The 25,874-nt window shown below is 43.3% G+C and overlaps 1 protein-coding gene across 1 annotated transcript in view; it reads right to left on the reverse strand.

Annotated features, from left to right (window-relative positions):
• Nucleotides 1–25,874, reverse strand: part of LOC142759279 (beta-galactoside alpha-2,6-sialyltransferase 1-like) — an 85,688-nt gene that overhangs the window by 37,279 nt on the left and 22,535 nt on the right. Inside the window, exon 2 of the mRNA XM_075861289.1 lies at nucleotides 22,968–23,599. Within this exon, the coding sequence (XP_075717404.1) occupies nucleotides 22,968–23,556 (589 nt within the window). The 5' untranslated portion in view covers nucleotides 23,557–23,599. The remainder of the gene's footprint in view (nucleotides 1–22,967; nucleotides 23,600–25,874) is intronic.

The raw sequence follows: 25,874 nt of genomic DNA on the forward strand, positions 1-25,874 counted from the left end.
CAGTCCAAAGAGGTGTCAATGCAAGTTAACCCCTTCAGGACCCAGCCTGTTTTGGCCTTCAGGACACAGACGATTTTTTCAAATCTGACATCTGTCACTTTATGTGGTAATAACTCTGGAATGCTTTTACCTACAACATAGTTACTAGTTCACATTTCCCATATGTCTACTTTATGTTTGCATGGTTTTTTTGAATGTCCTTTTATTTTTCTAGGACGTTACAAGGATTAGAACTTTAGCAGCAATTTCTCATATTTTCAAGAAAATTTCAAAAGGCCATTTTTTCAGGGACCAGTTCAGTTCTGAAGTGGCTTTGAGGGCCTTATATATTAGAAAATCCCCATATGTCACCCCATTTTGAAAACTGCACCCCTCAAGGTATTCAAATCAGCATTCACAAAGTGTTTTAACCCCTTCGCGCTCAGGTCAGTACTATTACGTCGCGCTAAGTACATCGTTCGCGCTCAGGTCATTAATAGTACTGACCTGAGTAAACACGGTGCCATTTAATCCCGGCGCGATCTTGAGCTGTGATAACTGCTGTTTCTGACAGCACGCTATCACAGCTTAGTGTGCAGGGACCGATCGCGGTGGTCCCCGCCAATTAACCCCTTAGAAGCCGCGTTCAATAGCGATCGCGGCTTCTTAGGGGTTAAGCTGCCATCGCCGGCCTGCTACACGATAGCGGGCCGTGATGGCTACTATGGTAACCAGAATCCTAACAATGGACTCTGGCTACGCCATCGACGGAAGCCTAGTGGGTCCCGACAAAATCAGGACCCACTATGCTTGCTGTCAGCGAACAGCTGACAGCTCTAATACACTGCACTACGTATGTAGTGCAGTGTATTAGAATAGCGATCAGAGCCTCCTGCCCTCATGTCCCCTAGTGGGACAAAGTAAAAAAAGTGGCAAAAAGTAAAAAAAAGTTGTGTAAAAATAAGAAAATAAAAGATTTAAAAGTAATAAAAGTAAAAGTCCCCCTTTTTCCCTTATCAGTTCTTTATTATTAATAAAAATATATAAATAAACAAATAAACTATACATAATTGGTATCGCCGCGTCCGTAACGTCCTGAACTACAAAACGATGTCGTTATTTATCCCGCGCGGTGAACGCCGTAAGAGAAAATATTAATAAACCGTACCACAATCACAATTGTTTGGTCACTTCATCTCCCAAAAAATGGAATAAAAAGAGATCAAAAAGTCGCATGTACCTAAAAATGGTACTGATCGAAACTACAGTTCGTTACGCAAAAAATAAGTCCTCGCACGACTTTCCTGATGGAAAAATAAAACAGTTATGGCTCTTAGAATAAGGTAACACAAAAAATAAATTATATTTTACAAAATGTATTTTATTGTGCAAACTCCATAAGACATAAAATAAAACTATAAACATCAGGTATCGCCGTAATCGTATCGCCCCGCAGAATAAAGTTAATATGTCATTTATAGCGCACGGTGAACGCTATAAATTTTTTTTAATAAATAACAATAGTAAAATTGCTGTTTTTTTAGTCACCACACCACCTAAAATTAGAATAAAAACTGATCAAAAAGTCGCATGCGCCCCAAGAAAACTACAATGGATTCCTCAAGGTCTCTAGTTTCCAAAAAGGTCACTTTTGGGGGGTTTCCACTGTTTTAGCACCACAAGACCTCTTCAAACCGGACATGGTGCCTAATAAATTAAATTAAATTAATTAAATGTCACCTCTACTTTGCTCTAAATTCCTGTGAAACACCTAAAGGGTTAATAAACTTTCTAAATGCTGTTGTGAATACTTTGAGGGGTCTAGTTTCTGAAATGGGGTGTTTGATAGGGGTTTCTAATATATGGGCCCCTCAAAGCAACTTCAGAATTGAGCTGGAAACTAAAAAATAAAATAAAAACGAGGCAATACTTCGCTTCTTACATTATACTGATAATGAGCCGTGCCCACCCCGAGATGACCCCAGTTTTGACCGTTTGTATAAACGGAGACCCCTATTAGACCATTTCAGTGCCCGGTTTTCCCAGCATTCACCCCCGAGAAGTGTATTTCTATAGATGAATCCCTGGTACATTTGAAAGGGAGGCTTCAATTCCGCGAGTACCTGCCGGGTAAGAGGGCAAGGTATGGCGTGAAGATGTATAAGCTGTGCGAGAGTGCATCAGGGTATACCTACAAATTTAGGATATATAAAGGGAAGGACACCAGTACTCAGCCCCCAGAATGCCCCCCCTTACTGGGAATTAATACAAAAATTTTGTGGGATTTGGTGCACCCACTGCTGGACCAGGGTTACCACCTCTACCTGGATAATTTTTATACCAGCGTCCCACTCTTCAACTGCCTCGCTTCCAGAAGTCCTGCGGCATGCCGCACTGCTAGAAGAAACCTGAGAGGCCTCCCTAAGACTCTGCTTGGGCAAACACTCAGAAGGGGTGAGAGCAGGGCACAATCTAGCAGCAACATATTGTGTGTCAAGTACAAGACCAGGGAGATGCCACACCAGTACCCATGTACCTGTACGAGGTACCAGTACAGGGACCCCCAAACTAGACTGCATCCTGGACTACAATAGGTACATGGGAGGGGTGGACTTGTCAGATCAAGTCCTGAAGCCCTACAGTACTTCTGGAAGCGAGGCCACACGCATCGTACCAGGGCAACACTTTTTAGGAGAAGTTCCCCAAACTGGCAAGAAGGGAAAAAGTCAAAAGAGGTGCAGAGTCTGCTATAAGAGGGGGATAAGGAAGGACACAATATATCAATGTGACGCGTGTCCCGAAAAACCAGAGCTCTGTATGAAAGAGTGTTTTAAAATTTATCATCCATCCCTTTAGTTTTAATTTACCCCAGTTTTACTCGCTCTGATCCACTTCGCACAGCTTACCCCTCCTCATCTTTCCCCTCTGAGCCCTGCTGTGTGCCCAGGCAGCTGATAACAGCCACATGTAGGGTATTGCCGTACCCCAGAGAGCCAACATTACAGTTTATGAGGTGTATATCTCCGGTGGCGCATGCTGGGCACAATATATCGGACACTGAATTGGCATATATGTATAGAAAATTGCAAATTTCACTCCGCACCAACTGCTGCACATTATCTTTTACACAATACCTGTGGAGTCAAAATGCTCACTACACCTCTAGATGAATGCCTTAAGGGGTGTAGATTTTAAAACAGGGTCACTTCTTGGGGGTTTCAACTGTACTGGTACCTTAGGGGCTTCTGCGTACAAGACTTAGCACCAGAAAAGCTCCAGTAGGCCAAATGGTGGTCCTTTCCTTCTGAGCCCTGCCGTGTGCCCAGGTAGCTAATAACAGCCACATGTAGGGTATTGCCGTACCCGGGAGAGCCCACATTACAGTTTATGGGGTGTATGTCTCCGGTGGCACATGCTGGGCACAATATATCGGACACTGACATGGCATATATATAGAAAATTGCAAATCTCACTCTGCACCATCTGCTGCGCATTATCTTTTACACAATACCTGTGGGGTCAAAATGCTCACTACACCTCTAGATGAATTCCTTAAGGGGTGTCCTTTTTAAAACGGGGTCACTTCTCGGGGGTTTCAACTGTACTGATACCTCAGGGGCTTCTGCACACACGACTTAGCACCAGAAAATTCCCAGTAGGCCACATGGTGGTCCTTTCCTTCTGAGCCCTCCCATGGGCCCAAACGGCAGTTTATCACCACAAATAGGGTATTGCCACACTCAGGACAAATTGGGCAACAAAATGCGGTATTTTATTCCTTGTGAAAATAAGAAATTTTGAGCCAAAACTACCTCTTATTGGAAAAAATATTTTTTTTTTTAATTCACAGCCCAATTCAAATAAATTCTGTGAAAAAACTGTGGGGTCTAAATGGTCACAACACCCATAAATAAATTCTTTGAGGGGTGTAGTTTCCCAAATGGGGTGACTTCTGGTTGGTTTTCCATTGCTTTGATACCTTTGGGGCTCTGCAAATGCGACATGGCACCCGAAAACCAATCCAGCAAAATCTGGGCTCCAAAGATCACATAGCATTCCTTTCCTTCTGAGGCCTCCCATGGGCCCAAACGGCGGTTTATCACCACAAATGGGGTATTGCCGCACTCAGGACAAATTGGGCAACAAATTGGGGTATTTTATTCCTTGTGAAAATAAGAAATTTTGAGCCAAAACTACCTCTTATTGGAAAAAATTACATTTTTTTGAATTCACAGCCCAATTCAAATAAATTCTGTGAAAAAACTGTGGAGTCTAAATGGTCACAACACCCATAAATGAATTCCTTGAGGGGTGTAGTTTCCAAAATGGGGTCACTTCTGGTGGGTTTCCATTGCTTTGATACCTTTGGGGCTCTGCAAATGCGACATGGCACCCGAAAACCAATCCAGCAAAATCTGGGCTCCAAAGAACACATAGCGCTCCTTTCCTTCTAATACCTCCCATGGGCCCAAATGGCAGTTTATGGCCACACATAGGGTATTGCCGCACTCAGGACAAATTTGGCAACAAAATGGGGTATTTTATTCGTTGTGAAAATAAGACATTTTGAGCCAAAACTACATCTTATTGGAAAAAACATTTTTTTTTAAAATTCACAGCCCAATTCAAATAAGTTCTGTGAAAAAACTGTGGGGTCTAAATGGTCACAACACCCATAAATAAATTCCTTGAGGGGTTTTGTTTCCAAAATGGGGTCACTTTTGGTGGGTTTCCATTGCTTTGATACCTCTGAGGCTCTGCAAATGCGACATGGCACCCGAAAACCAATCCAGCAAAATCTGGACTCCTAAGAACACATAGCGCTCCTTTCCTTCTGAGGCCTCCCATGGGCCCAAACAGCAGTTTATCACCACAAATGGGGTATTGCCGCACTCAGGACAAATTGGGCAACAAAATGGGGCATTTTGTTCCCTGTCAAAATAAGAAATTCTGATCAAAAATTACATCTTATTGGAAAAATTGTCATTCTTTTAATTTCACAGCCCAATTCAAATACGCGCTGTGAAAAAACTACGGGGTCAAAATGGTAACAATATTCATAAATTAATTCCTTGAGGGGTGCAGTTTCCAAAATGGGGTCAGTTTTGGGGGATTCCTACTGTTTTGGCACCTCAACACCTCTCCAAACCTGGCATGCTGCCTAAAATATATGCTAATAAAAAAGAAGCACCAAAATGCACTAGGTGCTTCTTTGCTTCTGGGGCTTGTGTTTTAGTCCACGAGCGCACTAGAGCCACATGTGGGACATTTATAAAAACGGCAGAATCTGGTCAATACATATTTAGTAGTATTTCTCTGGTAAAACCTTCTTTGTTACAGAAAAAAAATAGAATAAAATTGAAATTCAGAAAGAAAAATGAAATTTGCAAATTTCACCTCCACTTTGCTTTAATTCCTGTGAAATGCCTGAAGGGTTAAAAAACTTTCTAAATGCTGTTTTGAATACTTTGAGGGGTCTAGTTTTTAAAATTGGGTGCTTTATGGGGGTTTCTAATACATAGGCCCCTCAAAGCCTCTTCAGAACTGAACAGGTACCTTAAAAAAAAGGCTTTTGAAATTTTCTTAAAAATATGAGAAATTGCTGTTTATGTTCTAAGCCTTGTAACGTCCAAGAAAAATAAAAGAATGTTCAAAAAATGATGCCAATCTAAAGTAGACATATGGGAAATGTGAACTAGTAACTATTTTGGGTGGTATAACCGTCTGTTTTTCAAGCAGATGCATTTAAATTCTGAAAAATGCTATTTTTTCTAAATTTTCTCTAAATTTTGCAATTTTTCTCAAATAAAGACTGAATATATCGACCAAATTTTACCACGAACATGAAGCCCAAAGTGTCACGAGAAAACAATCTCGGAATCGCTTGGATAGGTTTAAGCATTCCGACGTTATTACCACATAAAGTGAAATATGTCAGATTTGAAAAATGGGCTCTGAGCCTTAAGGCCCAAACTAGGCTGCGTCCTTAAGGGGTTAACCCTTTAGGCGTTTCACAGGAATTAAAGCAATGTAGAGGGGAAATGTACCAATTTTATTTTTTTTTTACTAAATTAATTTCTAATAAAAAAAATTTTGTAACACAGAAAGTTTTACCCGAGAAATGCAACTCAATATTTTATTGCCCAGATTCTGCAGTTTTTAGAAATATCCCACATGTGGCCCTAGTGTGCTAATGGACTGAAACACCGGCCTCAGAAGCAAAGGAAACTGGATTTTGGACCTGCTTTTTTTTAGAATATATTTTAGGCGCCTTGTCAGGTTTGAAGGATTTTGTGGTGCCAAAACAGTGGAAACACCTCAAAAGTCACCCCATTTTGAAAACTACACCCCTCAAGGAATTTATCTAAGGCTATAGTGAGCAGTTTGACCACACAGGTTTTTCGCTAAATATATTGGAATTAGTCTGTAAAAATGAAAATCTAGTTTTTTTCTGAAAAAACAGAAATTTTTAATCTTTACAAGGAATAATGAAGAAAATGCACCCCAACATTTGTAAAGCAATGTCGCCCGATTACGGCAATATCCCATATGTGGTAATAAACTGCTGATTGGACCCACAGCAGGGCTCAGAAGGGAAGTGTTAGGGATCTGCCAGGTACTTCATCTAGGTATACTCCTGGGATTAATCAATCCACACCTGAGGCCAGACCTGTTCGACTGACACCATCTCCCACCAACCAGGGTGGCAGGCTCAGGAGTGGGAGAGCCTATCGCGGCCTGGTCTGTCGGAGTTAGCTCCGCCCCCTGTTCTTTATTACCTGCCCTGTTCTCTCCCTCAGTGCTTGTAATTCTTTTGGATTCCTGGCCCCACTGCTGCTTGCTCCAGCCTGCTTCTGCCGTGCTTCTGCCTTGCTGCAGTTCTGCTTGACCTGCTTTGCTTTGCCCCTGGCTTGCTTCTGTCTCTTTGCCCGCTTGGGTATACTCAATTCGTCCTGGTCCTGACTGTCCGTTCGCCGCTCCGTTTCCTCGTGGCGTTCCGTAGCTACTGCCCCTTCCCTTGCATGTTCCCTGTTTGTTTTCCTGTGCACTTAGACAGCGTAGGGACCGCCGCCCAGTTGTACCTCGTCGCCTAGGGCGGGTCATTGCAAGTAGGCAGGGACAGGGCGGTGGGTAGATTAGGGCTCACTTTCCCTTCACCTCCTTCCTGCCATTACATAATTACAAGCCCTTACCTAGGCTACCATTTCTCCTACGCTGACGCTATCATGGACCCCCTTGAGACCCTGACCCAGCAGATGCAGGGCCTCTCCCTACAGGTCCAGGCCCTGGCCCAAAGGGTCAATCAGGGTGACGCTGCTTTAGTAGTACCCCTCACCTCACCTCTAGAACCCGACCTCAAGTTACCTGACCGGTTCTCATGGGACCGTAAGACGTTTCTCTCCTTCCGGGAGAGTTGCAGACTGTATTTCCGCCTAAAGCCCCACTCCTCAGGTTCCGAGAACCAGCGGGTGGGTATCATCATATCCCGACTCCAGGAAGGGCCCCAAGAGTGGGCCTTCTCCTTGGCTCCTGACGCCCCTGAACTTTCCTCTGTTGATCGTTTTTTCTCTGCCCTCGGACTCATTTACGACGAGACTGACAGGACTGCTTTAGCCGAGAGTCAGCTGGTGACCTTACGTCAGGGTAGGAGACCGGTTGAGGAATACTGTTCTGATTTTAGGAAGTGGTGCGTAGCTTCTCAGTGGAACGATCCGGCCCTAAGGTGCCAGTTTAGGTTAGGATTATCTGACGCCCTGAAGGATCTGCTGGTTAGCTACCCCTCGTCTGACTCCCTTGACCAGGTTATGGCCCTAGCAGTACGACTTGACCGACGTCTCAGGGAACGTCAGCTAGAACGCTTCAGTGTGCTCCCCTCTGACTTTTCTGCGATCCCCCCCGAGGTCCCGTCTCCTCGCCCCTCCACGGAGGACTCGGAGGTACCTATGCAACTCGGGGCCTCCATGTCCCCTCGACAACGTAGGGAGTTTCGCAGAATGAATGGTCTCTGCTTCTACTGTGGGGACGACAAGCATCTACTGAACACCTGTCCCAGGCGCAAGAATAAGAAGCCGGAAAACTTCCGCGCCTAAGTGATCATCGGGGAGGTCACTTGGGCGCACAGGTATTCCCCGTTAATGTGAAACGCAATAAAATTTTGCTTCCCTTTCAGGTCTCGTTTGCTGGCCGGGCTGCCACGGGCAGTGCTTTCGTGGATTCAGGGTCATCTGCTAATATCATGTCTGTGGAATTTGCTATGTCTCTAAAGATGCCTTGTATTGATTTACCTTATCCTATCCCTGTAGTAGGTATCGACTCCACTCCTCTTGCTAATGGTTATTTTACTCAGCATACTCCTGTTTTTGAACTCCTTGTTGGCTCCATGCATTTGGAGCAATGCTCTGTACTGGTGATGCAGGGATTATCGTCTGATCTGGTTTTAGGCCTTCCCTGGTTGCAGTTGCATAATCCCACGTTTGATTGGAATACTGGGGATCTCACCAAATGGGGTAATGAATGTCTTATGTCATGTCTTTCTGTTAACTCTATTTCTCCCCGGGAGGAGGTAAACACGCTTCCTGAGTTTGTTCAGGACTTCGCCGATGTGTTTTCTAAGGAGGCCTCCGAGGTGTTGCCCCCCCATAGAGATTACGATTGCGCTATCGATTTGGTGCCTGGTGCCAAGCTTCCTAAGGGTAGGATATTTAATCTTTCATGTCCTGAACGTGAAGCCATGAGGGTGTATATCCAAGAATGCCTGGCCAAGGGTTTCATTCGCCCCTCGACTTCTCCTGTAGGTGCTGGCTTCTTCTTCGTGGGGAAGAAGGATGGTGGTCTTAGGCCGTGCATTGATTATCGTAACCTGAATAAGGTCACCGTAAGGAACCAGTACCCACTTCCTTTGATTCCGGATCTTTTTAATCAGGTTCAGGGAGCCCAATGGTTTTCTAAGTTCGATCTACGGGGGGCATATAACCTTATCCGCATCAAAGAGGGGGATGAGTGGAAAACTGCGTTCAACACACCCGAGGGTCATTTCGAATACCTGGTCATGCCCTTTGGGTTGTGTAATGCCCCTGCTGTCTTCCAGAATTTTATTAATGAAATCCTGAGAGAGTACCTGGGTAATTTTCTTGTTGTGTACCTTGATGACATACTGGTGTTTTCCAAGGACTGGTCCTCCCACGTGGAGCATGTCAGGAAGGTGCTCCAGGTCCTTCGGGAGAATAATCTGTTTGCTAAGACTGAAAAATGTGTCTTTGGGGTACAGGAGATACCATTTTTAGGGCAAATCCTCACTCCTCATGAATTCCGCATGGACCCTGCCAAGGTTCAGGCTGTGGCGGAATGGGTCCAACCTGCCTCCCTTAAGGCGTTACAGTGTTTTTTAGGGTTCGCCAACTATTACAGGAGATTTATTGCCAACTTCTCGGTCGTCGCTAAGCCTCTTATGGACCTTACCCGCAAGGGTGCTGATGTCCTCCATTGGCCCCCTGAGGCCGTCCAGGCCTTTGAGACCCTCAAGAAGTGCTTTATCTCGGCCCCCGTGCTGATTCAGCCCAACCAAGAGGAGCCATTTATTGTGGAGGTTGACGCTTCCGAGGTGGGAGTGGGGGCCGTCTTGTCCCAGGGTACCAGCTCCCTCACCCATCTCCGCCCATGTGCTTACTTCTCTAGGAAGTTTTCGCCCACGGAGAGTAACTATGATATTGGCAACCGCGAACTTCTAGCCATTAAATGGGCTTTTGAGGAGTGGCGGCACTTCCTGGAGGGGGCCAGACACCAGGTAACGGTCCTTACGGATCACAAGAATCTGGTTTTCCTAGAATTGGCCCGGAGGCTTAATCCTAGACAAGCTCGGTGGGCACTATTCTTTACCAGATTTAATTTCTTGGTTACCTATAGGGCTGGGTCCAAGAATATTAAGGCTGATGCTCTGTCACGTAGTTTCATGGCCAATCCTCCTTCTGAGAAGGATCCTGCTTGTATTTTACCCCCTGGTATAATCGTCTCTGCCACGGATTCTGATTTAGCTTCTGATATCGCGGCTGATCAGGGTGCAGCTCCCGGGAACGTCCCTGGGGACAAACTGTTTGTTCCCCTGCAATACCGGCTGAGGGTACTCAGGGAAAACCATGACTCCGCTCTATCTGGTCATCCTGGCATCTTGGGCACCAAACACCTCATTACCAGAAACTATTGGTGGCCTGGGTTGCCAAAAGATGTTAGGGCTTACGTCGCCGCTTGTGAGGTTTGCGCTAGGTCCAAAACCCCTAGGTCCCGACCTGCGGGCCTACTACGTTCCTTGCCCATTCCCCGGAGACCTTGGACCCATATCTCCATGGATTTTATCACCGATTTGCCTCCATCTCAGGGCAAGTCGGTGGTGTGGGTGGTAGTCGACCGCTTCAGCAAGATGTGCCACTTTGTGCCCCTTAAGAAGCTACCTAACGCCAAGACGTTAGCTTCTTTGTTTGTGAAACACATCCTGCGTCTCCATGGGGCCCCAGTCAATATCGTTTCTGACAGAGGGGTACAATTTGTTTCCTTATTTTGGAGAGCTTTTTGTAAAAAGTTGGAGATTGATCTGTCCTTCTCCTCCGCCTTCCATCCCGAAACTAATGGCCAAACGGAAAGGACCAACCAATCCCTGGAACAATATTTAAGGTGTTTCATCTCTGACTGTCAATTCGATTGGGTCTCATTCCTTCCCCTTGCTGAATTTTCCTTGAATAACCGGGTCAGTAACTCGTCAGGGGTCTCCCCGTTTTTCTGTAATTTCGGGTTTAACCCAAGATTCTCCTCCGTCTCCCCTGGTTGTTCCAATAATCCTGAGGTAGAGGATGTTCATCGGGAACTGTGCACTGTCTGGGCCCAGGTTCAGAAGAACCTAGAGGCGTCCCAGAGCGCACAAAAGATTCAGGCGGATAGTAGACGTTCTGCTAACCCCCGGTTTGTCGTCGGGGATTTGGTCTGGTTGTCGTCCAGGAACTTGCGCCTTAAGGTCCCGTCCAGGAAGTTTGCTCCCCGATTTATTGGACCTTATAAGATCATTGAAGTCCTCAACCCTGTATCCTTTCGTCTGGAGCTCCCCCCATCATTTCGCATACATGACGTCTTCCATGCCTCCCTCCTTAAACGCTGCTCCCCGTCCTGGTCCCCCTCGAGGATACCTCCTGTTCCCGTTCTCACCCCTGAGGGGGTGGAATTCGAGGTGGCCAAGATTATGGACAGTAGGATGGTCCAGGGCTCCCTCCAGTACCTGGTCCATTGGAGAGGATACGGGCCGGAGGAGAGGACTTGGGTACCTGCCCGTGATGTTCACGCTGGGGTATTGATCAGGAGGTTCCACCTTCTCTTCCCCACTAAACCGGGTCCCCTTAGTAAGGGTCCGGTGGCCCCTCATAAAAGGGGGAGTACTGTTAGGGATCTGCCAGGCACTTCATCTAGGTATACTCCTGGGATTAATCAATCCACACCTGAGGCCAGACCTGTTCGACTGACACCATCTCCCACCAACCAGGGTGGCAGGCTCAGGAGTGGGAGAGCCTATCGCGGCCTGGTCTGTCGGAGTTAGCTCCGCCCCCTGTCCTTTATTACCTGCCCTGTTCTCTCCCTCAGTGCTTGTAATTCTTTTGGATTCCTGGCCCCACTGCTGCTTGCTCCAGCCTGCTTCTGCCGTGCTTCTGCCTTGCTGCAGTTCTGCTTGACCTGCTTTGCTTTGCCCCTGGCTTGCTTCTGTCTCCTTGCCCGCTTGGGTATACTCACTTCGTCCTGGTCCTGACTGTCCGTTCGCCGCTCCGTTTCCTCGTGGCGTTCCGTGGCTACTGCCCCTTCCCTTGCATGTTCCCTGTTTGTTTTCCTGTGCACTTAGACAGCGTAGGGACCGCCGCCCAGTTGTACCTCGTCGCCTAGGGCGGGTCGTTGCAAGTAGGCAGGGACAGGGCGGTGGGTAGATTAGGGCTCACTTTCCCTTCACCTCCTTCCTGCCATTACAGGAAGGAGCGCCATTTGGATTTTGGAGCACAGATTTAGCTGGATTGGTTTTCGGTGCCATGTCGCGTTTGCAACGCCCTGGAGGGACCAAAACAGTGGAAACCCCCCAAAAATTACCCCATTTTTGAAACTACATCCATCAAGGAATTTATCTAGGGGTATAGTTAGCATTTTGACCACACAGGTGTTTCGCTAAATATATTGGAATTAGTCTGTAAAAATGAAAATCTACTGTTTCTCTGAAAAAACATAGAATTTTTAATATTTACAAGAAATAACGAAGAAAATGCACCCCAACATTTGTAAAGCAATGTCTCCCGATTACATTAATACCCCATATGTGGTAATAAACTGCTGATTGGACCCATAGCAGGGCTCAGAAGGGATGGAGCACCATTTGGATTTTGGAGCACATATTTTGCTGGAATGGTTTTCGGTGCCATGTTGCATTTGCAACGCCCAGGAGGGACTAAAATAGTGGAAACCCCCCAAAAGTGACCCCATTTTGGAAACTACACCTCTCAAGGAATTTATCTAGGGGTTTAGTTAGCATTTTAACCGCACAGGTTTTTTGCAGAATTTATTGGAATTAGGCAGTGAAAATGAAAATCTACTTTTTTTCAGAAAAAGCATAGAAATTTTACATTTTTACAAGGAATAAAAGAAAAAAAGAACCACAACATTTGTAAAGCATTTTCTCCTGATTACGGCAATACCCCATATGTGGTAATAAACTGCTGATTGGACCCATGGCAGCGCTCAGAAGGGAAGGAGCGTCATTTGGATTTTGGAGCATGGATTTTGCTGGATTGGTTTTCGGTGCCATGTCGCGTTTGCAACACCATGGAGGGATCAAAACAGTGGAAACCCCCTAAAAGTTACCCAATTTTGGAAACTACACCCCTCAAGGAATTTTTCTAGGGACATAGTGAGCATTTAGACCCCACAGGTCTTTTGCAGAATTTATTAGAATTAGAAATGAATTAACCCTTTCAGGACTGATCCATTTTTTGCTTTCTTATTTTCGCTTTTCACTCCCCGACTTCCAAGAGCCATAACTTTTTTCTTTTTCCGTTAGTAGAGCGGTGTGAGGGCTTATTTAGGAGTTGTAGTTTCTATTGACACCATTTAAAATACCATAAAATGTACTGGGAAACGGAAAAAAAATTATTTGCGGGCTGATATAGGAAAAAATCTGATTCCATTTTTTTGAGTTTTCGTTCTTACAGCTTACTTTATTCTGCGGTTCAATACAATTACGGTGATATCAAATTTATATAATTTTTTTTATATTATACTACTTTTACAAAGAAAAATCTATTTGTTCAAATAAAAATTGTTTTGTTTCACCACATTCTGAGAGCCGTAACTTTTTTTTTTCCGGTTTATTGAGCAGTGGGAGGTCTTATTTTTGTGGGACACGCTGTAGTTTTTATTGGTACCATTTTTTGGTACATAAAAAGTGATCAAAAAGTTGTATTACATTTTTTTTTTAGAGCTAATGTACTCAATTATTGCAGTATATTGTTATTTTTACAGACTTCTGTAACTGCACGATCACTGTTCCTGTCAATTAGTCCTGGGTGTTAGCTGTAATACACAGCTGACACCTGCAGCGTATTGAGCGGGCTCAGCACGTGAGCCTGCTCTATACATCAAACCCCACACCATGACGTGCTATTAAGGCCTCATTTACACGAGCGTGTGTGCGTTTTGCGCACGCAAAAAATGCGGCGTTTTGCGTGCGCAAAAGGCACTTAACGGCTCCGTGTGTCATCAGCGTATGATGCGCAGCTGCGTGATTTTCGCGCAGCCGCCATCATTATGACACTCCGTTTGGATGTTTGTAAACAGAAAAGCATGTGGTGCTTTTCTGTTTACATTCAGAGTTTGACAGCTGTTGCGCGATTCATGCTGTTCGCACGGAAGTGCTTCCGTGTGACTTGCATGGTTTTCACGCACCCATTGACTTCAATGGGTGCGTGAAGCGCGAAAAACGCCAAAATATAGAACATGTCGTGAGTTTTTTTCAGCGGACTCACGCTGCGCAAAACTCACGGACTGTTTGCACTGCCCCATAGACTTGTATAGGTCCGTGCGACCCGCGTGAAAAGCACGCACGTCACACAGACGTATATCACGCTCGTGTAAATGAGGCCTAAGTCATAGTGCGCAAAGGGGTTAATGCACAGCGGATGGTGTTAATATTGCAATTTTCCACTGATATGCCATTTTAGTGCATAATATGTTGTGACCAGTTTGTGCCACTGAAGACAAATACTCATAAAAGCTGGTTCTCCCAGGTATGGCAATGCCATATATGTGGGCGCAAACTGCTGTTTTTTGCACGCTGCAGGGCTCAGAATGGAGGGAGCGCCATTTTGCTTTTAAAGCGCAGATTTTGCTTGGTAGTAGTTTGGGGTTTTGCTGGTATTCCAGTTTATAATGTGGGGGCATATGTAAGCTGGGTAGAGTACATCAGGGCATAATAAGAGGGCATAATAATGCGGTAAATAAATAATAATTCATAGATGTGTGGCCAGTGTCACACTGATAAATGGCGCCCGATCTTATCAGCTTTTGGAACACTCTGCACATTTTGCATCGTCATATTCTGAGAGCCAGAACTTTTTTTAATTTTTCACCACTGGAGCTGTGTGAGGGCTTATTTGTTGCGGGACAATCTTTAGTTTTCATTGGTACCATTTTGGGGGTACATGTGATTTTATTGATCACTTTTTATTCAATTCTTTTGCAAGCCGGGTGACCTAAAACAAGCAAATCTGACAATGTTTTTTAGTTTATTTTTTGCGGCGTTCACCATGTGCTATAAATGACAGTTTTACATTATTTTGCGGGTCGATACGATTACGGCGATACCATATGTATATAGGTATTTTTATGTTTTGCAGCGTTTGCGCAATAAATTCACTTTTTCGTAAAGTAATTTATTTTCTGTGTCACCATATTCTGAGAGTCATAACTTTTTTATTTTTTAGTCAAAAAACTGTGTAAAGGCTTGTTTTTTGCGGGACAGGTTGCCGTTTTTATCGGTACTATTTTCAGGTACATGCGACTTTTTGATCACTTTTTATTCTCTATTTTGGGAGGGGTGGTGACCAAAAAATAGCGATTCTGTTATAGTTTTAAAAAAAAAAAAATTTGGGGTGTTCATCGTGCGGGAAAAATAACATTATATTTTTATAGTTGGGGTCATTACGAACGCGGTGATACCAAATATGTGTACTTTTTTTAACGTGTTAATTTTTTTCCTATAATGAAAGTCTTATTATAGGAGAAAAAAACATTTTTTGTTCATATAACTTATAACTTTTATTTTTACACTTTTTTTAAAACATTTTTAGTACTTTTTTTTAACTTTTTTTTACTTGTCCCACTAGGGGACATTTAGACTTGCAGCTTTGATTACTGCTAGAGTACATTACACTACCTACGTAGTTTAATGTATTCTAACTGTCATTGTGACGTGACAGTCACACTGACAGGAAGCCTAGGAGGACCAGCCTCCGGCTGCTCCTCCGAGACTTCCATTCATGGCATCCCGGAGGCCATTGTCTGGCCTCCGATTGCCACGACAAGCATCGGCAGCCCCCACAATCACTTTGTGGCGGCTGCCGATGTGCTTCAAACCCCTTAAATTCGGCGATCACAATTGGTCGACGCATTTATGGGGTTAATTGCCAAAATCAGCGGCGATGGTCCGTTGACCGGCAAGACTGGAGTGTCAGCTGTCTGGGACAGCTGACCTCTCGGTTCCCGGAACCACCGGAAACCGCTCCGCAACTGTATGCGGGAAGCAAGCTCTCTGCAGGACGTACAGTTGCAGCGCAACGCGTGAAGAGGTTAAGGAGGCCACCATTAGGCTGAAGAAAATAAACCTATCAGAGAAATAGCAGAAACTTTAGGAGCGACCGATTTAACAATTTTGTACATTTTAACCTCTTCAGGATTGAGCCATTTTTTTATTTTTGATTTTCGTTTCTCACTCCCCGATTGCCAAGAGCCATAAGTATTTTATTTTTCCATCAAAAGAGTGGTGTCTAGAGATGAGCGAACCGGGACAACCGAACCTGGTTTCGGTCCGAACATCCGGAAAAGTTCGGTTCGCAGCGAATCCGAACTTCACCGGGTTCGGCCAAACACGTTTTGACCGAACCCCGTCAAAAATATTATACAAATCGGCAGCCACTTATCTCTATCAATCACTGATAGAGAAAAGAGGCTGCTGATTAAAAATAAAATAAAAAGCATTTCATACATACCCGGTCATTGTCTTGGTGACGAGTCCCTCTTCTTCCTCCAGTCCGACCTTCTTTTCTGACGCGGCAGCCTGTGATTGGCTGCAGAGGCCTCTGCAGCCTGTGATTGACTGCAGCGGTCACATGGGCTGTATCGTCATCCAGGAAGGTCGGGCCGGATGTCGAGAGGGACGCGTCACCAAGGCAACGGCCAGGAGACCGGACTGGAGGAAGCAGAAAGTTCTCGGTAAGTATGAACATCTTTTTTTTTTACAGGTTACTCTATATTGTGATCGGTAGTCACTGTCCAGGGTGCTGAAACAGTTACTGCCGATCAGTTAACTCTTTCAGCACCCTGGACAGTGACTATTTACTGATGTCGCCTAGCAACGCTGCCGTAATGACGGGTGCACACATGTAGCCACCCGTCATTACAGGTAATATATTTTATAATGGGAGCACGGCTTGGAAAAACGACCGGCTGCCCGTGGCCGGCCGTGGCCGGCCGTGCTCATCTCCTTAAATACTCTGTGCTGCCTTAAACTCTGTGGACAGGTCAGGATCCTGTTTCTTTTAAATGCTGCTGGGGAACCCGCTCGATCCACTATATAAGGCTGCGCTGCAGTGCAGCATTTAAAAGAAACAGGATCCTGACCTGTCCATAGAGTTTAAGGCAGCACAGAGTATTTCAGGAGATGAGCGTTCAGATTCAGTGCTGCTGTGAACTCTGCTCTTACCATTACGTAGCTCAGTTGTACCTCTCCTCCACTCCTGTCCTCAATAACACCTTCACATGATTGGCAAGTCACCACGTAATGGTAAGAGCAGAGTTCACAGCAGCACAGAGTATTTCAGGAGATGAGCGTGCGGATCTTGTGCGGGGTGGTGACTTGACAATCATGTGAAGGTGTTATTGAGGATAGGAGTGGAGGAGAGGTAACAGACTGAGCTACGTAATGGTAAGAGCAGAGTTCACAGCAGCACAGAGTATTTCAGGAGATGAGCGTGCAGATTCAGTGCTGCTGTGAACTCTGCTCTTACCATTACGTAGCTCAATTGTACCTCTCCTCCACTCCTGTCCTCAATAACACCTTCACATGATTGGCAAGTCACCACATAATGGTAAGAGCAGAGTTCACAGCAGCACAGAGTATTTCAGGAGATGAGCGTGCGGATCTTGTGCGGGGTGGTGACTTGCCAATCATGTGAAGGTGTTATTGAGGACAGGAGTGGAGGAGAGGTACAACTGAGCTACGTAATGGTAAGAGCAGAGTTCACAGCAGCACAAAATCTGCATGCTCCACTCATGAAATACTCTCTGCTGCTGTGAACTCTGCTCTTACCATTACGTAGCTCAGTCTGTTACCTCTCATCCACTCTTGTCCTCAATAACAACTTCACATGATTGGCAAGTCACCACCCCGCACAAGATCCGCACGCTCATCTCCTGAAATACTCTGTGCTGCTGTGAACTGTGTGTGTGTGTGTGTGTGTGTGTGTGTGTGCGTGCGTGTGTGTGTGTGTGTGTGTGTGTGTGTGTGTGTGTGTAGATGTTTGTGTGTGTGTGTTTTTGTATATGTGTGTTTGTGTATATGTGTGTATATGGGTGTGTGTTTGTGTGTTTATGTGTGTGTTTGTGTATATATGGGTGTGTTTGTGTATATGTGTTTGTGTATATGTGTTTGTGTATATGTTTGTGTGTGTGTGTGTGTTTGTGTATATATGGGTCTGTTTGTGTACATGTGCTTGTGTATATGTGTGTGTTTGTGTATATGTGTGTGTTTGTGTATATGTGTGTGTTTGGGTATGTGTGTTTTTGTTTGTATATGTGTTTGTGTATATGTGTTAGTTTGTGTATATGTGTGTGTATATGTGTGTGTGGTTGTCTCTTTGTGTGTGTGTGTTTGTGTATATCTTGTTGTGTTTGTGTATAACTGTGTATATGTGTTTGTGCATATGTGAGTGTGTATTTGTGTATATGTGTGTGTTCGTGTATATGTGTGTGTTTGGATATGTGTGTTTTTGTTTGTATATGTGTGAGTTTGTGTATATGTGTGTGTGTGTGTGTGTGTGTTTGTCTGTTTATGTGTGTGTGTGTGTGTGTGTGTGTGTGTGTGTGTATATCTTGTTGTGTTTGTGTATATATGTGTCTGTTTGTGTATGGTTGTTTGTTTGTGTGTGCGTGTATATATGTGTGTAGGTGAGTAGAAGTATTGTTATTGTTCACATTGATAACTGTTTTTTTATGTTGTTGCAGATTTTGATGTACCGATTGGACTACATCTTCGATTCAAATATAATGGTGGTTTCTCTTGGCTCAAATACCCACAAAATCTCTCTCAGACCGGGGCAGGCAAAACTAAATTGGGTATGATCCAACAAATACTCTAAATAACATATATAAAGTACAGTGAAGTTTACCACTCAGACGGCACTGGTAACAGTCCAATATCATTCAGTATGGACTCTCTCCCAGAAAAATGCAGTGGACAGTCCGCAATCCAATGAGGGTGTGGATGGTAATTCTTATCCTTGTAGTTCCACCAAGCTCCTTATCGTCTCTCTCCACATTCAAAGAACTCCTGGTAGGAAAAGGATCTTATGTCTCTAATAGATGGAAAAAGGAAGACACATAGTGCAACACCCTCTGAAAAAAGATTGCTCCACGCCAAGTTTAATCCATACTCACAGAAGTAACAAGAAATAAAAGCATCAAGGTAAGTAAAAATCTTAAAAATTTCTAGGCGGCACACCAAACACTCTCGCCCTCATTGGATTGCGGACTGTCCACTGCATTTTTCTGGAAGAGAGTCCATACTGAATGATATTGGACTGTTACCAGTGCCGTCTGAGCGGTAAACTTCACATCTTCGATTCGTTGGACTACTGCGTAGATCTACGTTTTTTCAAATTTTAATAAAATGGTTACCGAGGGTTTTGTTGGGGATTTCTTATTTCAATAAAAAAGGATTGTCTTTGTGTTTTTTTTTAAACTTTATTAGTGCCTAGATAATGGCAGTTGGCTGATTGACAGCGTCCATTATTAAGGCGGTACTTAGTATTAGCCGGTGCAGAGGCTAGCACTAACCACCCATTATTACCCCGGTACCCACCACCACCAGCGGTGCCGGGAAGAGCTTAGTACGATCCAGTACCCGACCATCTGTTGTGATGGTCGGGTACTGGGGCGGCCGTAGGCTGGTATTATGAGGCTGGGAAGGGCCAAAAACAGTGGACCTTCCCACCCTTGTAATGCTAGGCTGCTGCTGCTGTGTTGTATCGGGCTGGTTATAAAAATGTGGGGGACCCCCCACGTCGTTTTTTTTTTTTTGAATTTAACAAATTTAACAATAGACGGGTCCCCCACATTTTTAATAACCAGCCATATACAAGGCCGCAGCAGTCTGGCATTACATGGGTGGGAAGGGCAACTGGTTTTGTCCATTCCCAGGCTAATAACACTGTGTTGTATGTGGCTGGTTATGATAAATTGGGTGGAACCCCATGTCTTTTTTTTTTTTAAATTAAAAATTAATAAATAAATAATTTAAAAAAATGACGTGGGGTCAACCCCACTTTTATAACCAGCCAGATACAACACAGCAGCAGCAGCCTAGCATTACAAGGGTGGGAAGGTCCACTGTTTTTGGCCCTTCCCAGCCTCATAATACCAGCCTGCGGCCGCCCCAGAGCCCGACCATCACAACAGATGGTCGTGTACTGGATCGTACCTGGCTCTTCCCGGCACCCCTGGTGGTGGTGGGTACCGGGGTAATAATGGTGGTTAGTGTTAGCCTCTGCACCGGCTAACACTAAGCCTCGCCTTAGTAATGGATGTTGTCACTCAGATAGCGGCCATTACTAAAGTGGTAGTAATAAAATTTGAAAAGAAAAGACAAAGATATAGATAAAATATTTTATTGAAATAAAGCACCCCCAACACAACCCTCATTAACCATTTTATTGTAGAAAAAAAAACCCGTCATCTAAGTAGTCCTCGAAACCGACGTAGACCAAACACCAAACCTGTAAAAAAAAAAATTTAAAATTAAATAAAACATGTCGTAGGCTTAGATTCAGTTTAATGTGTGATACGGACTGTTATACCATGTATAGAAGCCTGCCGCGAAGTTGACTTAGATACAGGGCGCCAGCAGACAGTATCATACATGGCCATACAGACATATATACAAACAAACATACATGCAAACATACATACATACATATATACAAACATACATACATATATATATACAAGCATGCACATATATACATGCAAATATACATACATGCAAACATACACACATATATACATACATACATTCAAACTATCATACATACATACATGCATACACACACACATGAAAACATACATACATACATACATACATACAAACAAACATGCAAAGATACATACATATATACAAGCATGCACAAATATACATGCAAACATAAATACATGCAAACATAATTACATACATGCACATATATATAAACATACATGCAAACATACATGCAAAAATAAAAACATGCCAACATACATACATGCCAACATACATACATGCAAACATACATACATGCAAACATACATAAAAACATACATACATACATGCAAACATACATACATGCAAACATACATACATGCAAACATACATACATACATGAAAATATATACATGCAAATATATACATGCAAACATGCACATATATACATACATGCCAACATACATGCAAACATACATGCACATATATACATACATACATGACAACATACATGACAACATACATACATGCCAACATACATACATGCAAACATACATACATGCAAACATACATACATACATGCAAACATACATACATGCAAACATACATGCAAATATATACATGAAAATATACATACAAACATGCACATATATACATACATGCCAACATACATGCAAACATACATGCACATATATACATACATACATACATGACAACATACATACATACATACATACATACATACATACATACATACATACATGACAACATACATACATGCCAACATACATGCCAAAAAATAATAATAATACGTTCATACTTACTTTCCTCCTGTCCGGCCTCCAGCGATGACGTTTCATCCATGTCGCCTCTGCAGCCTGTGATTGGCTGCAGAGGCGGTCACGTGGGATGAAGCGTCATCCCTGGAGGCTGGCCTTCTGACGTCATCCTGACGTGCGTGACCGCCACTACAGCCTGTGATTGGCTGCAGCGGCGAAAGGGATGAAACGTCATCGCTGGAGGCCGGACAGGAGGAAAGTAAGTATGAACGTATTATTATTATTTTTTTTATTACATTAAAATTGTATTTTCCGCGCGCCGAGCATGTACTGTCAAGGTTGCTGAAAGAGTTAGTGCAGCTCATTAACTCTATCAGCACCCTGGACAGTAGCATGCTCGGCGCACGGAAATTACAGGTTCGGTCCGAATCGAACTTTTTCGTGAAATTCGGCGAACTTGCCGAACCGAACTTTTGATAAGTTCGCTCATCTCTAGTGGTGTCAGGGCTTATTTTTTGCGGGAGGAGTTTTAGTTTCTATTGGCAGCATAAAGTACAATATAATGTACTGGGAAACTGAAAAATAATTATTTGCGTGCTTAATTTTGAAGAAAACTATGATTCCTCGAGTTTTTGGGGTTTTGTTTTTGCGGTCTGATTAGAACGAATTAAAAATTGATTTTAATAGTATAGTATAGTATAAAATTGGCTCATATGGCCCAAAAGTACATATGTTCAGGCTCAGACAAGTGGTCAGGGATAGGAGACGGTCTATTGAAATCTCCTCTTACAGTATATAGCCCTAACAGCCACTCGCTGAAAAAATGATTGTTCCAGCCCAACAGGCTCACAGCATATGGTCAAAGAGAGAGGGTATATCAACAGTCCTGGTAGCAGACCGATATTGCCCTTTAATGGTTTCAAACTCTGAGACCAAATGCTGAATAATTGCTTACATCCCTACGCGTTTCAATGCCACTGTTGAATGTGACAAATCATCAGGGATTGTTTCATGTTAAGTGCCGGTTAGCACGATTTTAGTGCTAACGTTATTCCTCCCGGAATTCCTCCTTCTAATACAAGGTGACCAAAAAATAGCGATTTAGGTGGTATAAATTTTTTATTTTCTACGGCATTCACCGTGCGCATTAAATAACGCTATATTGTAAAGGTTCAGACTTTCATGGACGCAGCGATACCAGTTTTGTTTACTTTTTTATTTTTGACATTACTTTAGAGGGAAAAGGTTTTCTTTTTGAACTTTTAATATTGAATAATTTTTTTTTCACTACTAAAAAAATTATTTCCCTTTTTTAAAACAGTTTGCAGTAAAGACAAAGCATCTCAAGGGAGGAAACGCAGTATTTGGTGACGTTCACGGTTACCAGAATTTAGGCAGTCATTGATGACAAAGGATTTGCATCCAAGAATTAAAAATAATGTGAAAATATGGGATCTATGTAAAAAAATGGCTGTAATTCCTAAATGGTAATGCAATATTTTTGTTAAAAATATTGAATTAAAGCTGAAAGTCTCCACTTCCATCACATCTTCATTTCTCTCTTTCAAATCCATTGTGGAGATATACAGAGGCTAAATGATGAAAATAAGTCACTGTCCAAATACTTGTGGACCCTTTTTTATGTCTCTTGTTATGCTTCCTAAAATAATTATTTAAAGGATTGTTCCACTCACCTATCTCCTGTCCAAGCCCTGAACCTTTCATAGATCCAGCTGAAGCTACTACAGCACATCGTTTTAGTTTTCCCACTACCTCATGAATATCCTTGTTCGGTAGATACTGGCTCCAGGAACTGGCAGCGTCTGGAAGATCAGAACCCTTCAGTGTTTCCATGTTCACCCTGTGTTTAAGCTGGCACAGAAGGTCATGTGGATTGTGCTGCTGGTTGATTTCGCCCTGGAACTTGACTTTGTACATGTTCATTGCTTGGTAATTTTTTTTCACTTTCTGTAGTCTCTGGGCAAGGTCACGGGATTTCATCTGCTTCTCCCACAATTTGGCTTTATTGTGTATCCATTGCATGCTGAATTTTGGTAACTCAAATTCCTGTTCCTTCATGTTTGCATTAGTGGTATTTTCCTTGCTGCTTTTATGTGATGAATCAATCAATTGCTCATATTCCCTGGTCAAGGTAAACTTATAGTGATTCTGCACGGTACTGTTAAAGTATTTTGGACGTATGAAAAGACCAACGTATAGGAAACAGGAAATGCAGAAGATTATGGAAGTGATGACACCTAGTTTTCTAAAGATGCGAAACATGGTAACAGGTGTAAGGTAGATGAAATAAGCTGTTCTTTAATATCTAGAAAGAAAAGAAAATACAACATTGAATGTACATAGCAGTATTCTGACTGAATTATAAATATTTACATGTAAAATTTACAATGTGAATAGCTACAGCGGTGCATACGTTGTGAGATTTCCTGGTGTATAAATGGGATGTACACTTAAGACACGGTGTGAACAGAGCCTTAGGCCAGTTGTAGTAGCATAGAGAAAAGAGCTGTTGTGGTCTATTATCTAGTTATCCCTGTGGTCTAGGCAAAAAAACAAATCCAGTTAAAAAAAGTTTCTTCACCCCTATTCATCATAGATTGTAAACTCATATGACATGGGCTTTCTCTCCTAAGGACTCTATTCTGTGGTTTTATTTGTTTTAACTAAGGTGTCTGGTGTAGGGCATGCCAAAAACGAGCAAGTGCAATTGTGCTAACAGTCTTCCAAAGTGCCAATCAGGGGGCTATTAATAACTTACTATGTATGCCCTTTTCCAGGAATGCACCGCCCATGAGGCGAGGTGAGCAACTCACCTCCGGTGGCGCTCTTAACTAACTGTAGGGAGAAGCAAATTAATAAAAATTTGCTGCTTGCTGCATACAGTTAATTCACATGTTGAGGTTTTGCAGCGAATTTGCCACTATTTGCACAGCACAGTGCAGTTTTTAATGCGGTTCTACGTAAATTGCAAAAGAAAAATGGCTGTGTGTGTGGTGTAGTGTCAGTGTGTGAAGTTTCTGTGCGGTAAATACTGGGGTCATGGCTAGGGTCTGAATTTATTGTTTTATTTTTTGGTCTGCTCTGGGGTCTGATTAATTTAGGGGTCTTGGGTCTGATTAATTTAGGGGTCTGAATTAAATTATGACCTTTGTCTGAGTTCATTTTGGAGTCTAGTATGGGGTTTGAATTAATTTTAGAGTCAGGTCTGGGATTTCATGCCTCCCATGCCCCCATCCTGCATTTTCTACTTAAAGAGGCTCTGTCACCAGATTCACAAATCCCTATCTCCTATTGCATGTGATCGGCGCTGCAATGTAGAGAACAGTAACATGTTGGCTTGCTGGAATCTCACAGAAAAGATTCCGAAGTGTCAGGATTCTGAATACACATGACGTCCAGGCTGGAGGTCATGTGTATTCATTATCAGGACACTTGTGTATGTGGCTGCACATCGTTCTAGTAAGAACACTATGTGCTGTGTAAATGAATGGAGAGGAGTGCATGATGCTGATTGGTCACTGATTCGCCAGCATCATACACTTCTATTCACAACGCCCAGTTAGTAAACAAGTAAACACGCCCAGTTAAAAACACAATACACGCCCAGTTGGACATACAAAAAAAAACAGGCCCAGTTGTCCATTTCAAAGCTCATTTGCATATATATAAAATAGCTCATAACTTGGCCAAAAATGAACGTTTAAAAAAAAAACAAAAAAAAACACGTTACTGTTATCTACATTGCAGCACTGATCACATGCAATAGGAGATAGGGATTTGAGAATCTGGTGACAGAGCCTCTTTAAGTGGCTAGCCAGCCATTCTACAGCGACAGCCTTTTTTTTACATAAGCCTGCGGGACAAAATTTTCATACCTGTCTGCGTAGCTCCCAGAACGCTCAGGCCAGAAGAGTCCTACACAAAGAAATTGCTTGTGGAACAGAGACAGGTGATATTCAGAGAAAATTTATGTATGGCACAATTTTTGGGGCCACCTGTATTTTAGGGGGTACTATGATAGAGAATTGTGTGTGGTGTCCACAGCAGCATGACACAGAATTAGGGGTAATGGCAGGCACAATACTGGGGCATCAGTAGCCATGGTATTGGGGGGGCAGCAGGCTAGCTCTATTTAAGGGGGTGGTATTGGTAAAGTGGGCAGCAGGATGAGGAGTTTGTGCTGTTAGAAAGCGTAAAGATGAGGAGGAACCATCTGAGCACAAACTTTGCAAAGATGAGTCATGGCCAGGAGAAGTTGTCATGGAGGCCTGGGCCAGATGGAGAAGAAAAGAGAAAGAAACGACTCCCACGGAGAAGACGTCACCTGTGACACACTGGATGTCATTTCTTATTCTGACCCTGACTGCATAGTATCAGTTCTGGATTCACTGTATGGTCTGCAGCGAGATGATGGGTCATAACATTTTTTGAAACAACAACTCCCACTATACTCTTACCATTGTTCAGGCTGGGAGGTGTAGTTTCACATACAAGCTTTGAGGGTTTCACAGTAGAGGTTACACTGACTTCATAATTCATCTTTCTGCTGAGCTTCATTCTGATACCGTATTTATTTACTG

The sequence above is a fragment of the Rhinoderma darwinii genome, chromosome 4 (assembly GCF_050947455.1).
Source record: "Rhinoderma darwinii isolate aRhiDar2 chromosome 4, aRhiDar2.hap1, whole genome shotgun sequence".
In the NCBI taxonomy this organism is placed as follows: domain Eukaryota; kingdom Metazoa; phylum Chordata; class Amphibia; order Anura; family Rhinodermatidae; genus Rhinoderma; species Rhinoderma darwinii.